We start from the raw sequence: 16,632 nt of genomic DNA on the forward strand, positions 1-16,632 counted from the left end.
GAACTCAGATTTCAAGAGAAAAGATTTTCCTGAACTTGGCTCATGGCACTCTGAACAAACAACAGTGCATGCATAAAGGCTTTAGACTTTGAAAAATATTAAAATCAGAACTTAGAAAAGGTTTTATAATTGGCATAATTTTGGAAGAGCTAGGAGCTACAAATTCTGTAAGTTTGCACAGAAGTTACTCTGAAGCATAATTACTGCATTTTAAAATGCCTGAAAATATAATCCAATCTTCTTAGATTAATTGCCTAAGTAAATTTTTTATCCTGTAGATTAGAACATGAAATGCTGTTCCAGAAGAAACCAGTAAGATGGAACTGATACAGTGTTAAAATGCAGCCAGATTAACACTGGGGAAACTTTAGGCAGTCTAGCTTTAAGTGGGCTGTTAATAATGTACTTCAACTAACCTCAGTTTAAAAACAAAAAAGGGAGATATTTGAGACTGTTCCCCAAATCAAACTTACTAAAAAAAAACCCCAAGCAACTGAAACCAAAAACAACCACACAGAAACCAAAACAAACAAAACCAAAGAAATCATAGTTCTTTATCAATCTTATTTTAGAACAAAGGACTTTTACATGTTTCGTATTCTTTGACGGGAAATCTGTGAAACCAAAACAAGCCCTGACAAATTGAACCTTTCCTGAGGAGCATTCATAGTCATAAACTCATTTATAATGTGTTATGTGGGAGATGCCAAGTTGTAACAGTTTAACAGTCATCTACATGGAATGTACCAATAGATTTATGAACAACAGTAGCAGTTACTCACATGTTCATGGCAGCTAACTGTTCTTTATGCATTAGGTTTCCCTGTATAAATTAGAAAACTACAAAAAGTCAGAAACTGGGAGAAACCTCCATTGTCTGTAAAAGTTCAAGTGAAAACACCTTCGCAGCACTTTTCTTAGACGATAGCATATTGCTCATATAAAAGGTCTCTTATCCTATAGAAGTCCTGGCAGAGGCAGCCTTCCAATCCAATACGCCCTGTTTCAGTCTGAAACAAAAGATATGTTTCAATTTATTATCTTTACATTAATGAGAAACTTCATTTATTACTAAAATAAGGTTTTATTTATTACTAAAATAATATATATTCTTTTATAATATTATTTGCCAAAGAGATTAAAACACAGAGCACCTACCCTGCGGACAGCCACTAGGTTGTTGCACACAAGCACTCCTCCAACAAATTCAGCTTGTATACCTTCCCGCAAGAGAACCTGCTTGAAGTCAGACAGTCTTGGCTCATTCATAAACACAGACTGATGCCCAAGAACCTTCAAAACAACATACACAATTTTACTGCTTCTATTTAACACCTTCCATTTTTCCAAAGAGCTCATTATTGCGTTGGCAGCAGTGTGCCCAAAACTACAGGACTCTAAATTGGTTCTATTTCTGTTCACCTGCAGCAATACATCTTCAGGACAGAAGACCTGTAGAAGTTACCCATCACAAAAAGCAAAAGGTTTTTCTTTGCTCACATATTGAGTACAAATAGAAAGCTACAATGAAGATCCCTCTTCCAAGCCATGCTATGCCAGGGACCAAGCTGCAGTGAGGTGTACTGCTGATCAGTACAGGGTGCTATGACAGTTGCCATGAATCTGAACAGACTTTAGAGCTGTCTCCATAATTCCCTAGCTCCCAGAACACACTACATTTAGGACTGTGAAACAGAGAATCTTAAAAAGCATCTCTAGGATTAAAAGGTACTGGAATAATTCAACAGAAAGATAAAATAGTATCTTCTAAAATGCAAAGTATTTTAAGAGCTACCGTAAACTTATCGCAAAGATAAACATAATGAATTCTCAAATCACTACTACAGAAGCAGATGTATGAATGTCAAAGATCTGTATCTCAAGTATGTGAAGTATCTTTGAAGTATCATTGACAAAATTTAATAAAATCCTGAAGTGACTAACACCAATTGATTTCTCTATCTGCAAGTACTAATTACAGATATGACACACAGTAATGAAAATCTTATTTCATAAGTATATGGCTCTGTTAATGGATGCAAAAGATCACCCTCACTGAAAAGCATAAAAGCTGAACAAAGAACAGCACCAGGTTTAACAAAAAGAAACTGGAACATGAAAACCCAGTTTCAGTTAGGCTTTCATTTGAGTAAGATCACAATATCAACCTCTAAGCACTAGAAAAACAAAAATTAATACAGAGGTCTTCATAAAAGAAATCCAGACCAGCATCATTTCTGTACCTCATGAGGTGGCAGTGGTTCCAAAGTAGGAATGATCTCACTCTCCTCACACATCTCCTTGTCATCGTCACCAAAGAGGCTTTTCATGGCCTTCTGTTGTGCAATCACACTTGAGTCTGAAGAAGGCACATCCACTTGCATCTCTAAGTCTTCATCTTCCCTCAACTCTCCCTCTTCCAAAATAACTCCAGTATCTACTTTTGAAACTCTCATGTCCAGAACACCATCTATCCAAGCCAACTCAGCATCCTTGGCTTTACAGAACTGAAGAGAGCTGACAAGAGAATCTTTCAACCTGACCTGGGTTGCACAAAAAATAAAAGTACTATTGGTTTCATGGAAAATACAGAGGTCTTACTTCAAGTTTTAAAGATTAGTAAGTTTCTCTTCACCATCTTTCCAATTGGCTTGATTAATGAACTCTTCTGGAGAGAAAGGATGGAACTGGTATCACCAAGGCAAGATACTTTCAAATTTAAAATATGTAACACTTGTATTGCAACTTAAAAAGCAGCAGACATCAACACCTTTCTCATCTTTGCTAAAATTAAAAAAGAACCTATAGAACTGCAAACTTGACTTAAATGTACAGCAAGAGCAATAATTTCTTTTAAAAAACCAGAAACCTTTTTTGCAGCCAAGTTGTTCCTCAGTTGGTCTTAGCAAATTCAGAGGAAGTTCCTATAGATACATTTAGGTTACTGATTAATAGTTAAAAATTTAAATTCTCCAAAAAATTATAATTACTATTTTATTGTAAGAAACTATGTTGTAGTATGAGGCTTTTAAGTGCCCTTACCCTGATTCCTCTGGTGGATTCTGGGACTTTAATCCTTTAAATAAAGCTCTACTCTTACAGATTGTTATCCACATTAGAAGGTCCATGATTCCCATAGTGCAATCAAGGCTACAACCATGTGAAAGAACCTCCAGCTACCCGCCCATGTGCAGCACAGCCCACTCAAATGACACTGTGACACTGACACTTCACTCACATCTATTCTTTTCAAATTCAACATCGCCACTGCAATTCTCCTGGGTCATTTCTTACACACTAGCAACTCTCATAGCCTTAAAAAACAAACAAAAAATCCCAACAACAAACAAACCACATGCAGAAAACACGCTGTTTTAAGGCTGCCATATCTAGATGATTTTTAATAACTGGACTTTTCTACTTACTAGAGGAGAACAGATTTTTCTCTAGAAAGAAACAGAATTTTCAACAATTCTACTAATGTTTTTCTATTAACTTTAAAAGAACAAAGGAATAAAGGATTACTGCAAAAAGTGTTTGTGAGAGACTTTCCTCTAAACAACTTCAAAAATTAAATTTGGAGCATACATAATCTACACAGAATTCACATAAGCTATTCCAGCTTTCTTATTTAGAACTTAATCAATTGCATTTAATTTTCATGGCTAACACACAGCAATACATTATGATAATGTTACTTACCAAGAATCATCACATTAAGTTTTTGTGGGGTATGGGTATCTCATTTTATCATTAGCTTGCTCCTAATTTCACATGTTTACTCTTAGGTACTATTTAAGTATGAAGCATTTTTTAATTCTAGCTCTTTAAGGCTCCATTTGAGATTCCAAAGAGAATGCTGAATTACAGCTATTATACAATGGTATTCTATATATAGGCATTATGAATGTGAAAATACTTCAATAAAGCAAATTTATGCCTCCGTGGACATGAATGTTGCCTTTTGCATATTTTTGCACTTCAGGTAAAAACACAATGATATCACATTCAAATTTTCCAAACTTATGAATAATAAGCCTCAGGAGAATGCTTATCTAAAAGACAGAAGAACACAACTAATGCCTTGATCACACAAAATTAATTGAACTCATAGGTGATACCACCTCTCCTCTCCCAAAGGACAGAGGGCAAATTACATTCTGCTCATACAGCTCTAGTACAGTCCATAGAAGTTACACAACTAAAAAATTGCAGTACCTTACCTGGTAAATGTGAGTTTCACTTGTAGCATCTACAGTTTCATGAAGTTTGGGCATGTAAACTTTAATATCTTTTCCACCAAAAGCTCTGCAACATTCTGCAAGGTCCTGACTGGCCTCAGGTGGTCCATGGACAATCACCAGTTGTCTTGGTTTCATTTGGTTAATAATTTTTTTAATTGAGTCCCCGTCTGAACGTCCTTCATAGTCAATGTACGTAACTCTGGCTCTAGTTTGAATTAAAAACGCAAGAATAATATGTTTTAGTTTAAAAGATTAAACCTCTGAGTGCTCCAAATACTTTGTTAAGATATTTTTAAATTATTGTACATCAACAAAAGCTGTCAGCACAAGGTATATTATGGATCTGTAAAATACAGTTGTCAAATATTAGCGTGTGTGTATTTAACACTATGCATTCACAAAATTCACTTATCTAGTTATCAAAAAAATAAGTCATCCATGAAACAAGCATAACTAAATGTTATCCTTTTAACAAAGCATACTTAAGTATCCATGCTAACATACTATTGTATAATTTCTTCCCTCTCTTCCAGCTGTCTCCATAAGGCAGGAAACAAACCAAACTTTTTAAGAGCGGGGAACCATAAGACTATTCTGTGCTCCCAGAAAGACTAGTAAAATACAACTTAGCTTGGGGAAAAAAATAAACTAAAATCAAGTCCTTTCCCACTTTCTTAAATCCAAGTTAGCCTTTTATCCAATTTGCACTGTACCCATGCCACTGTAGCAGAATTGAGAACAAAGTCACTCACTTAATTTCCATGGATTCTGTTGCAGAAATACATTTGGTAGGAACATCTGATAAATCTTGGTCCATAGGCTCCTCTCCATTTGTCAAACCAGACTCTAATTTGCTTTTTTCTTCTTCTGTTGCTTGAAGTTCTGGAACTAGAAAATCCTCAGGTCTAAAGAATGAAAGGCATTTTGCTTTTTAGAGTAAAACCAAAGCACTACCTAATATAAAAACAAACAGTGTTGATTATTACTACTAAGGGATTTTTTTAACTGTTATTGCCAGCAATTTTACGACACCTGACAAACATTTCCACACTTGAACAGAGCTGATTTGGAAAATACAACTTCCCTATCTTAAAAAAGAACTTGAATAACTTAGGAAATACTAGTAAATTGAGGATTTCAAGCAAGAATTCCTTATGCAAAGCTGACAAATATCACTGAATTTTGTTAGGATGAATAGTGTTTTCTCACCTCACAAATTTAACATCAAGTGAAATTTAAAGCAGAGAAAAGTCAGGTTAAAAGAATTTAAAATCTTCTATCTCAGAAGATTAAAAAAAAAAAAAAGCCTGGAGTGAAAATACATCCTAAGAGGTGTAAACACAGGTCAAGGATCAGCACTCTGCAGCTTCAATCCTTATCATAAGCTTTCTCTAAGACTTAGCAGTTTGAAGAGCATATAGCAATGCTGCAAAAGAGACAAAACAGTGAATTCAATTACTTATAGTTTTTGATTATTTCATAGCTACTATGTTAGTATACATTACCACCACATACTTGATAATTTCACCATATTCATCCCATTTAATTCTTTCTTCAGGAGCTGGAAACATTGGATAAGATTTTTTTGCCTGTTTGAAGAAGCTTCCTTTCCGGCTACCTTCACCTTTCATCATCAAATCATGTTTGGTCTTATGTAAAGTCGGCTGATCAATATCCTCCTCAGCATCACTCTCATCACTGGAATCAATATCTGCCCTGAAATGATATTCAAAAAACACCTAGCACTTTTTTTTTTTTCCTTCAGGTTTCATATTACATAAACATACTGAGTAGAAAACAACAGTTGACATGACCCTAACCAAGGCCAAGGGCAGTTTATGTACCTGAGAAAGAGCTCACAGTCAAATGGCAGATGAAAGTGGGCCTATCGGAACAACAAATCAAAGACAACAACTCCTGATTCTTAGGACCCTCACACAAAGCTACTGAAACTCTGATTTTCATATAGGCCTGAAGAGAGTTGAAGGAGCAGAATAATCACACAGAAATCTCAACTCTGATCATAACAGCAGAATGAGCAACCTACTTACTCTTTAGACTGCTCTAACTTCTTAGCTGCCTCTTTCTTTAGTTTTTCCTTTTCTAGGTATTCTTCAAGTTCTTTTCCTTCCAACTTGACACGTTTTCTCAACTGCAGATGGAATTAAAATTAGTTACTGTAAGTAGCTGACACAAGGTTAATACTTTTCCTATATGCTGCTGACAAGAATATTTGTTCTTAGGCCCCAAGGGCAAGTATAAATTGCATGTCACATACAAGACAAGACTATGGCAAAAATGTGGTACCTTGACATGGCAACATCATGATAGCATCAATTTGTACAGTCTGCTTTAAATGAAAGCATTTCTAAAAATATTAAAATCAATTAAGCTTTCAAAAAATTTTTGAAAATGTCTTCAGGAAATATCTCTCCAATAAGTGAAGGCAAATACTCTTAGACGAGCAGTGTTTTTTTAGTTTTACTATCATTAACATCAGACCAGAAGAAGCTAGCAAAGTCATACTAGCTAGCAAAACAATGCTAGATTTTGTTTCTTGTTTCCCAAGTACAGGTCACTTTGAATAAACTGAATTCTAGTAATAATCTAATACTATAAATCAATTCTTTCAATCCAATCTAAAACCAAAAGAAAGCTGCATCATCGGTATTGAAATTATCACTGCAATCACAGAGGACTTCCATAAATTAACAGTGCGCACCAGAAAGAAGTAGACACAGGTGTACAGATTATTAAAAACAATTTGAAAGCATGAACAGCAATTAATTATCTCCCAATTTCCTGAATTTGCTTAGCCTTCAATCCTTTTGGGATATATTATACTAATTTGACTTGATTCTCCTCTCACCAAAACTGGGAGAATTTTCCAGCAAGACCAACCCATCATATATGTGATCTGTACGTCAACTGCAAGCAGATTTTTTTCTATTGTAATACAAACACAAAGGAACAAGTTGTCTAAAAATATTTAAAAGGAACTTCATTCTCAGCTCTATTAATTTTGCCATGCCATGAAAAAGCATTTTGCAGTTCTCAGTAGGAGACTTATTTTTATGTAAATTTATCCACAATCTAATAAATATGCAGCAGATTTCAGGTTTCTCACCACCACTAGAAGCACTTCCAGAAGATAAAAAAGGAAACTATGTTCAGTTTTGCCCACACAACCCTAGATGACCCACAATAAAAACCAGGAGCTACAGAGACAATGCTTACCTCAATATCTATAACTTTTTCAGATGGATTATCAATCAGGAATCGTGCTAATGTTCCAGGTGTAGTGCGGTAAGTTAAAATTATGGAGTTTTTGGAATCCTGGCACCATTGAATGAAAAGATCTCTAGAAAACCCACACTCCAAGTCAGGCTGACTGGCAAGAACAACTTTTGGACTTGGCACTCGAGCCAGATCAGACAGACTGTGACATAAGGAGAGGTGGCGGAACTGAAAAGGGTTGTTTCTCTTGTCTTCAAAGCACCTCATCAATTTGTCACTCATCCATTCAACCTAAAATACGTATTAGAAAAAGTTATCTATACAAGTTCTTCAACAGTATAAGCTTCATATGAAGTACATGATGCGATATGCCCATGATTACATCAGTATTTCTCAGCAGGTGTAGGAATAATGTTGAGCATAAGCAACACTGAAACAAGTACTTTAAGCTCTCTGTTGACAACTATAAACTATGCTAACAAGTCTTATTGTAAAGACAGAAATCAGTATCAAGAAACATGCCCACTGCCACAACTGGACATTGTGTTACTTGATCAAAAGAGCTGTGATACAAACATGCAGTACAGAATAAGGACAGTCCCCCAGTATTTTGCCACTTTTTACCATTAAAAAGAAAAGCTTTTGCATAAATGTTCCTTTACTCTTCATAATTGGATTTTAAAATTAAAACAAACCTGTGATTTAGAGAATTCCACTACATTGTAGCTGACATTATTCAAAAGTGCAAGAGAGTAGACTCCTAATCCTGCATCTTTTGTTCTCCAGATCTGATCAAGAAGCTGAGCAAGTTCCAGAACTCTGCCTGCTGTATCCACGGCTATTAATACATTTCCATCACCTCGTAATGTCTCCAAAACATTAGCTAAGAAGAATTAAAAACAAAACAAAAACCTACTTATACTTTTAACCAAAGCTAGAAGGTTTGTGGTGTGGCTTGGATTTTTTTTTTTTTTGTTGTATCACACTAGTAATCATATTCAAAAGTGTACTGAACACAGAAACAAATGAAACTTCAAAAGAGATCCAAATCCACACTTCCACCACAATTAAAGGGAGCTGGAGTTTCCTCAGTAGCTCTGAAGATCTCTCTGCCTTGGTATTTCTTTATTTTGTTTGTTTGTTTTTTTTTAATTAAAAAACAACAGAAAATGGGAGTTTAAAAAAGGAAAGTGCTGAGGAAGGTGATTTAAAAATTCCTGAAGAGATTTAAGGATACTGGGTAAAATATACTATTTTCAAATATGGTTCATTGTTGTTAGGAAAACATTTAATTTGCAGGATCAGTATCACCAGAAAAGAGTAATTCAAAACTTGTTACATTTTAATAAGGATTCTTAAGTTTAAATGCTAATGAATTTCTTATAGAAAAATAATTTTTAGTGGCTAATAAATCACATTACTGATATTTTTGAAGCCCAAACAATACAATACATACTCAGCAGCTGTTCATCCCTTTGCTTCCTCCTGGGTTGTACATAAGTAGCATTAAATGAATCTGTAATAAGCAATGAAGGCCTGCTCAACATTTCCAAGGAACATCCATTCAGATGGCTGTGGAAAAAAGGAAAAATCTCACTTTTTTGCATTTCTATTTTATGAGAAAAAATAAGACAGCTAGATTCCAGATACTTGCATGTACAGAAACCAAACTACTCAGCTGCTGAATGCTTCCTGCTTCAAATTTACAAATAAATAAAAATGAATGAGTAAAGAAACCCAGAGCTAATGCTTGCTTCAAACTTATTAATCTGGATGCAAATGAAATTAGTGGTCTTATTAGATGCACTTTCACATCTTCTTATCACCCACTAAGTGATACACACCTAACACAGCTAAGCGCTATACATTACTGTGTTGAACTTACATCTCCCTCTTGTGGTTGAAATCAACGGCATAAACAATTTCTTCCTCCCCATCCTTGACAATCTTCCAAATTGTGCCTCCTATCATGTGACCAGCTGGCAATGGTGTGATTGACAAACCATGTCCTTTGCCTACAAAGGTTTTCAATATTTTAGGTAGATTACACATATCAAAATCCATTACTCTGAACAAGACATAGTAACTTTAAACAACTGAAAACCCAAATTACTACTGAGAAAAAAAATCAAATGAATTATGAAAAAGTAGTAATATCCATCCTTCCTAAGCAGTAACATAAAAATATTTTGCAATTCACTTTTATATTTCCTCCAGAATAAAGAAACTAAAGTAAAGATCACTTCTTCCCTCCACCTCCCACTGATACTCAGAGGCACTGCAGAGCTGCTGTAACTATGGACATAAACAACAGTAAATTATACAAAAAACATATCACAAGAAAGCAAGCACAATGATGAAAGCCCGGATCCTCTCTGGGGCAACACTAAATGCTTACTGTATCAATCACTTTTGAGGTACTTAGGAAAACTTACATAAATTACATAATCTGGAAGCTTTCCAGAATGACAAACACTCAAGTCAAATCATAGCAGAAAAGGTGTTCATGTGCTGCAGTCAGGGATGACAGAACTTTTCAGCACCTGATGCATTTTTCAAATGCACTGTTGCTCCCTGTCATTGATACCAGCCTGCATGTTTGTCAGATTAAAATGAGACCACTCACAACCATTACTCACTGACTCTGCTGCATTATATGCACAGTAATAATTAATAATTAAACATATATTATATTTTTAAAGGCCTCCATTGAGTCTTTTCAAATCACCTCCATTAAATATAAAAGAAGTTAGTTGTTTTAAAAAAGTTGCATGCTAAAATTACTCTTTAGATGTAAAAAATTCCAGGGTAGACATAGCCTTGCTACAACTATCTCAGAAAAGAGCCAACAGTCTTTCAAGGACAACATCCTCTCTCTATTTTCCAAATAAGAAGTCAAGTCTTTTGGCAGCACTATTCATGAACCTGTAAAATACTGCACTACAGAGACAAACTCCTGGTGGTCAGTCTGTATGTATCTCTGTCCAAGAAGACAGTTTTTGTTTTATTCTCTTTACATTCAACACTAATGGAAAGCTGTTGAGTGTCACATGTTCCAGCAATACGCTACACTGAGTATGATCTGAGTCACTGAAGATCTCCCCATTAAATCATGCACATGCTGTAACTTCATCTCTGCAACCTGCTCTAGAAAGCCTTCCCTTGTGTTACTGGTTATAGAGAGTTCTGAGCTATCTGCTGCTAGACGTAAGTAAATACTTTTAACAGACATCAGTAAATTTCAAAAAAAGTTACAAAAACAAGAAAGAGAAACAAACACCTAAACATTCTTTGGCATGACCTCCTCTGCACTAAGTAAAAATTTTATCCATTTCTAGATACAATTGCAATTAATGCAGACTGACATAAGGCTAATGAATTCAGCACTGCAAAACACAGTATTTCAGAATTCAGTCCCTTTAAAAAAGTTACTTTAACTCTTAACTGCTCTGTTGCCTTTCACTAAAAGTAAGTTCTTGAGGTGGCAACTTTACCTTTTAAGTTCACAATCTGAGAAAACTTCAGCTGTTGTATCTTATCAAAGGCTGCATCTACATCATCCAACGTAAAGAGTGTGAAATCTTCAGTATTATGGCGGGACTAAAACAAACAAAGAGGTACAGAGCATTCAAACACTCCACCATATCACAGATGATGTGTATGAAAGTATCAACTTAAACATACCTGGTAGAGATCATACATAAACATCTGTCCCATTTTATATACAGGAATAGTTGCATAAATGGCACAATTCAATCCCATTTTTCCAACTGCATATGGAAGTGCACCAAGGTGTAGAGGGTCAGGGTGGGAAAGAAGAACAGCATCAACCTGGTGTACGTGCCTATAAAAAGAGGGCCAACAAAAGCCATTGAATGGAGCTCTGTATGGTTTTGTATATCCCCTGCTAGAGATATTTTGAGAATACATACACAATCTGAATGCCAAATAATGAAATTTAAACCCTTCAAGAACTGGGACAGTTTTAAAAATCATAATTAAAACTTACAGGTGTTTCCTAATGTTCAAGTATTTAAAAACACAAGTGACTTCAGAAAGCATAACTTTTAGATCAGAAGACATAAGTTTCACATCAAACTCCTGATAAAAAAAGACCTTAGTATATAAGTGGACACCAGAAAGTAAATTAACTGAAGGACCAAGAATATTATCAGTATAGATGTGCTACAAATTGCTTATACACCCCAAAACAGACTACAACTTTTCTTCTGATGGGAGTGAACAAGTAATAGGACCAAAGACACAACAATCTTTAAACTGATAAAGACCAAATCAAAATATATTTCTTTAAATACAGAAAAGATCAAACATATAATTTAAGAAAAGTAGCACATCAGTTTGGGGGATTTTATTACTCTTAAAAACATTTGTTTTTTCTTGCAAAGTGTTGCATAAAATTAGAACTCTGACTAAAACCTTTCTACATATCATAACTGAAAAACTTGAGAGCATAAAACACATGTAACAAATGAAAATACAAGCTGGACTGACAGTTTTTTGTTCCCTTGCATACTAAGAGGGACATACACATTCATCTCAATGGCTGTTATGATACAGGGAATTTTATCTAATTGCTTCTTAGATAAGACACTTAAAAAATTGTATAAATTATCCTCAACAATCCTCACTTAAAAGATTTCAAACATTGCAAGTGTGTCAATGCTACAAAACTAGTATCAAAAAGCTCAGTTTCCTTCCTAAATTTCCATGTTTCAGTCCTAACTTGGCAATCAGCACAGCTCCTTGTTGTACATCTGAAGAAGTTCAGTATTGAAGGCTGGGTAGATTTTGGGTTGGAGGGGTTTTTTCCCTTTGCAGGGCTAGTGTCTTGACAGAAGGTGTTTTCCTGACAGTCTATTCAACTTGAAACAAGAGCCAAGAGTTGAACTGCTTTGTATCCAGCCTACATACAGGAAGGCTTCCTCTCCCATTTAAAACTTAGTTAACTATTCTGAATTAGCTGACAGTCAAGGTCAGTCTCCCCTAAAAGGTGTCACATTTATGACAATAAAAAACAAACAAATCATATAAGCCAAAACAAAAAGTGAACAGTTTGAGAATTACAGTCAAGAGACACAACTCATTGGACTGACAAGGAAAATATCCCAAGTTTCTGCAGGAAATGTTTCAGCAGTGTGATACCCTTCATGTAAAATATACACAAAACAAAACAAAAGAACAATTTTGCATTTAGCAACACTATACCACTGCGTGGAATTTTGAAAACTTTTAAGATAGACCAAGCCCTAATTTAACAGGTGTATGAACTGAACTACTTACTTCCTCAGAGAATCAATAATATCCATAGAAAAGTTTTCATCCCAGCCACAGTCCAAAAGAAAACGAAACTCATCTACTTGCAAAAGATAGCAGAGGGCAGATTCCTCCTGCACCCCCGAGAGCGTAGTCAACTTGATAATCGATGTCATTTTCCTCTCCAAGTGTTTAATCTCCAAAAGAACTAATCTGAATGGGGGACAAAATGTTTCACTTAGATGTTATTTAGATCTAGCTTCACATATTCCTGAAAATATGCAGGCTAACGGTGTTAATACTGTTCAATACAGCTGCTAAAGTCGCAGACATTAACATTCTACTCTTGCAGGTATTAGAAAGAGGTGGGGTTAATTTTCTACAATAAATATCAAGAATAATTTTAAAAAGGATCCCTAAGAGCAGCGCGGTTAACAGCAGCTCCACGGAGCTGGATGGGGGCACCCAGAGATGGCACATCCAGGGCCGCGACCCTCCAACCCAGGCCTGCCCGACCATGGGCACAGCGCGGGCCGGGCGCCCCGCGGGGGCTCCGGGGCTCCAGCGCCCCACCGGGCCTGGCGCCCGGGCCTGGCCTCTCGCCGGGCGGGGACGGGGACACGGGGGCGAGCGGTGCGCGCACTCCAGTCCGAGACGAGGAGAACAAGGGGAAGAGGAGGATGATGATGCGAAGAAGCCGGTACCTGCCGCCCTCAACCACCCCCAGCCCGCGCCGCGCTCGCCGCCATCTTGCGGGGGCGGGGAGGCGGGGCAGCGGGCGGAAGGGTAGCGGGCGGCACCACCGCGAGCCTGCCGGGGGGAGCGCGCTCCTCCCCCGGCCCCGCGCAGCGCGTGGTCTGGCCCGGCCCGCCCGTTCCCGGTGCCCTTGGCGCGGCCGCTGCGGTCCCGCTGCGGCGCGAGCGGCGGTAATGGCGGGGTGGCGCGGGGCGGGACCGCTGTCGGGCCTGCCGGGAGCGCCTCGGCCGGGACACGGCGGCGGCGGGCGGGCGGGAGCGAGCGCCCCTCAGCCGTGGGGCTTTACGGCGGTCGGGTCCCGGGCAGGCCGGAGGCGGCTGAGCCGGGAGGTGGTGGGGCCGTGCCGCGAGTCAGCGGCCGGGCCCGGGGCGGGGGTTCCGCAGGGGTGCCCGCCTGTCCGCCTGCCTGTCCGCCTGCCTGGCCGCCCCACAGCGGCCGCGGCGCGAACGGCGGCGGAGTTCGCCCCCGGGAGCCGGCCGGGGTCCGAGCCCGCGGCTGTGTGACAGACCTCACTGCCATCCCGTGTAATTCCCTAATCTGGAAGGCTTTGGTTGGGTTGGGAAGGTTTGCTGGGCCCCTATAGTTTGGAGAGGTCTGCGAGGGGATCTCACTAATGGGTGTAAATATCTCAAAGACGGGTGCCAAACTCTTTTCGTTGGTGCCCAGCAATGGGACAAGGAGCAATAGCCATTGCTAAAACACAAGAAGTTCTGCCTCAAGACGAGGAAGAACTTCTTCAATTTGAGGGTTACAGAGCACTGGAACAGCTTTCCAGAGAGGCCGTGAAGTCTCCCTATCTGGAGACATTGAGAAACCACCAGGATGTGTTGACAGAGAGGTTGGACTGGATGATCTCCAAAGGTCCATTCCAACTGTAATGATTCTGTCATTCTGTGATTTTAGAAAAGTCCTTTCTTATCTGTCAGTCTCTGAGACTTGACGCAGATAATGAAGTCTCCTTCTACAGAAGTTTAGGTTATGAAAGTGTTTCTAATGCTTTACAGAGTAGCAAACTTCTATAGAATTGCTTTAAAGAGTAAATTAAAGAGATGTTTTATTTCTCTCCTGTTTTAGGATGAAATCCTTTTTCCCAGGGTTAACATTTAGGATTATTTCTAAGAAGGCCGGGTATGGGTTTGAGAGCAGCATGTTTCTCCCAGGAAGTGTTTGATAGCCTTCATGTATATTATGTAATTGTGGAATCCTAATAAGTGAGAGTAAAGGTGCCAAGCATGCACCAGTTTCCAAGTGCACAAGTATTAGTACCTCTTACCTCCTACACTTTTCTTTCTAGCAGTCATGGTGAATTTCGCCCAAGCTGTGCGTGAACACTGGGTTCACATCCTTGTTCCCTTAGGATTTGTGATTGGATGCTATTTGGACAGATGGAATGATGAAAGATTGTCTGCCTTCAGAAACAAGAGCTTATTATATAAAAGGTCTGCTTTATGATGCCTCTTGTATACGTATATAGTTATTATTCAAAGTGCTTCTCAGTTCTTTTTTAGTCATGATTGTAACCAAAAAAAGGGAAGAAAGGCCTAAAAATATCAAGCATTCATGAAGTGTTTTAGGTCAGTAATACCCTCTGAAAACGGAATCTTTAGAAGCTATCATCTTCATGAAAGAAAGAATCATTAACTGCTGTCAAGTTCGTGGTCATGAAATATGGAAACCATTATTTTAACTCTCTGTAACTTCAGCAGAAAACACAGTGCTTGAGTTTTTATTTTCTTTCTTAAATTTAAAATTATCACAGTGCTTTTTGACAAAATTCTTTTTATAAATGTGTGTTACTTAAAAGTAATTACCAAGTCCTTGAAAATTAACATACAACCTGCTATGTCTTCACTGAATTATGTGATTATATACACTGATGAGTTTGGGTTTTCTGGCTCTGGTTCCTCAGGGAGTATTTACATCAGAGAACTTCAGGCATTGACTCACCTGTGTCAGTTCTAATTCTGTATTAGGTCTTGAGGTTAACAAAAGAGGAGAGAAAAAAGTCATGTTGCAGAAACTGATAGTAGCTATCAGTTTTCTAGTGGATTTGTCTTTCCTCCTCTGGCCTCACCTAAATTCATTTTGAATAAGAAAGAAAGCTTTTGACATAATCCACTCCCCTGATACATTAGCACTTTTCTTAATGTATTTGTTAGTGAAGTTGGGCTGCTATGTCGGTGTCTTGTAAAAATCCCTTCTTCTTTCACATTTCTCTTTCCACTAAAGTAATGAATTGTTACATTTTAAAAAAGTAGAATTTTTCATTTTGGATCCAGTTAAAAGTCTGTTAACTACTTAGAAGTCAGCTGTTCTGTGCTTCCATTTAAATGAATGGAAATTCAGAGGACTCAATCCATTGAAGCTTTTGAAAGAAAGGAGGAAGTTTATCAGTATGGAAAGATTTTTAACTGACAGCAATTGCAAGGAAAATTAAATTTTTACATAAATCTCAAATTGAAGGTATGGTTGAATGTAAACTAACACAAATATTAATAATTATTCTAAAAATAATGATACTAATTTTAGTCTCTTCCCTCTTGTTTTTTGGGTTTTTTTCTACACAGGGAATTGAAGCCTGGTGAAGAAGTAACTTGGAAATAAAAGCTGATGATGAAAAGGAAGACATTTTTGTTTGATTCATCGTCTTACATATTGAAAGAACAGGAATATGATTTTTACCCTGAGAGGATACTACAGTAAAGGACATCTGCAGTTCATCAGTGCTAGTTTAATATCTGGTGTTACTTTTTGAAGATGATTTAATTACATGACTCATATATGTTCAGGAGTTCCATTAGTCCACAAGCATTGAGAGAATTTTCTTCCTTACTCTGGAAAGGAGAGGAAGAATTATAGAATAAACTATGCAAAAATCATTTATGTTGGTATTGCTGTGTATGGTGTGGAATCCGTGTGTTTATAGCTATTTCATGAACTAGCCTTCAAAGAAATACTTCCATAAATCCAGAATGTGTTTGACAGGTACTGAACCTGCTTAAGTTGCTTTCTGGATTGTCTCTGTAGGCTTGTTTGGAATAGTGGTTAAGCAGTTATTGAGGCTTTGTGAGCGGACCAGGAGGGTCTAAGGAGTGCGCAGCTGGTGAGCACAAGGCAGGAG

At 37.7% G+C, this 16,632-nt stretch overlaps 2 protein-coding genes across 4 annotated transcripts; one reads left to right on the forward strand and one right to left on the reverse strand.

The window, feature by feature from the left end:
• Nucleotides 1-544: 544 nt before the first annotated feature.
• On the reverse strand, nt 545-13,526 carry CPSF2 (cleavage and polyadenylation specific factor 2). 2 transcript variants are annotated; one of them, XM_021531950.2, is made up of 15 exons: nt 13,460-13,526; nt 12,783-12,968; nt 11,166-11,325; nt 10,976-11,081; nt 9,367-9,496; nt 8,938-9,053; nt 8,177-8,364; nt 7,482-7,772; nt 6,296-6,396; nt 5,760-5,960; nt 4,997-5,149; nt 4,224-4,449; nt 2,244-2,543; nt 1,159-1,293; nt 545-1,010 (listed from the first exon to the last, which is right to left on the reverse strand). In XM_021531950.2, the coding sequence occupies exons 2-15, from the start codon at nt 12,929-12,931 to the stop codon at nt 918-920; spliced, it is 2,349 nt and encodes a 782-aa protein (XP_021387625.1). In that variant the 5' UTR covers nt 12,932-12,968; nt 13,460-13,526; the 3' UTR covers nt 545-917. The 2 variants fall into 2 exon arrangements, with proteins under 2 accessions (XP_021387625.1, XP_077640110.1); XM_077783984.1 differs by having other exon boundaries at nt 2,244-2,538; nt 4,219-4,449.
• Nucleotides 13,527-13,583: 57 nt separating this feature from the next.
• On the forward strand, nt 13,584-16,390 carry NDUFB1 (NADH:ubiquinone oxidoreductase subunit B1). 2 transcript variants are annotated; one of them, XM_021531957.3, is made up of 3 exons: nt 13,584-13,681; nt 14,806-14,950; nt 16,079-16,390. In XM_021531957.3, the coding sequence occupies exons 2-3, from the start codon at nt 14,811-14,813 to the stop codon at nt 16,113-16,115; spliced, it is 177 nt and encodes a 58-aa protein (XP_021387632.1). In that variant the 5' UTR covers nt 13,584-13,681; nt 14,806-14,810; the 3' UTR covers nt 16,116-16,390. The 2 variants fall into 2 exon arrangements, with proteins under 2 accessions (XP_021387632.1, XP_021387633.1); XM_021531958.3 differs by having other exon boundaries at nt 13,587-13,681; nt 14,809-14,950.
• The last annotated feature ends 242 nt before the right edge of the window (nt 16,391-16,632 follow it).

Source organism: Lonchura striata, chromosome 6 (assembly GCF_046129695.1).
Source record: "Lonchura striata isolate bLonStr1 chromosome 6, bLonStr1.mat, whole genome shotgun sequence".
In the NCBI taxonomy this organism is placed as follows: domain Eukaryota; kingdom Metazoa; phylum Chordata; class Aves; order Passeriformes; family Estrildidae; genus Lonchura; species Lonchura striata.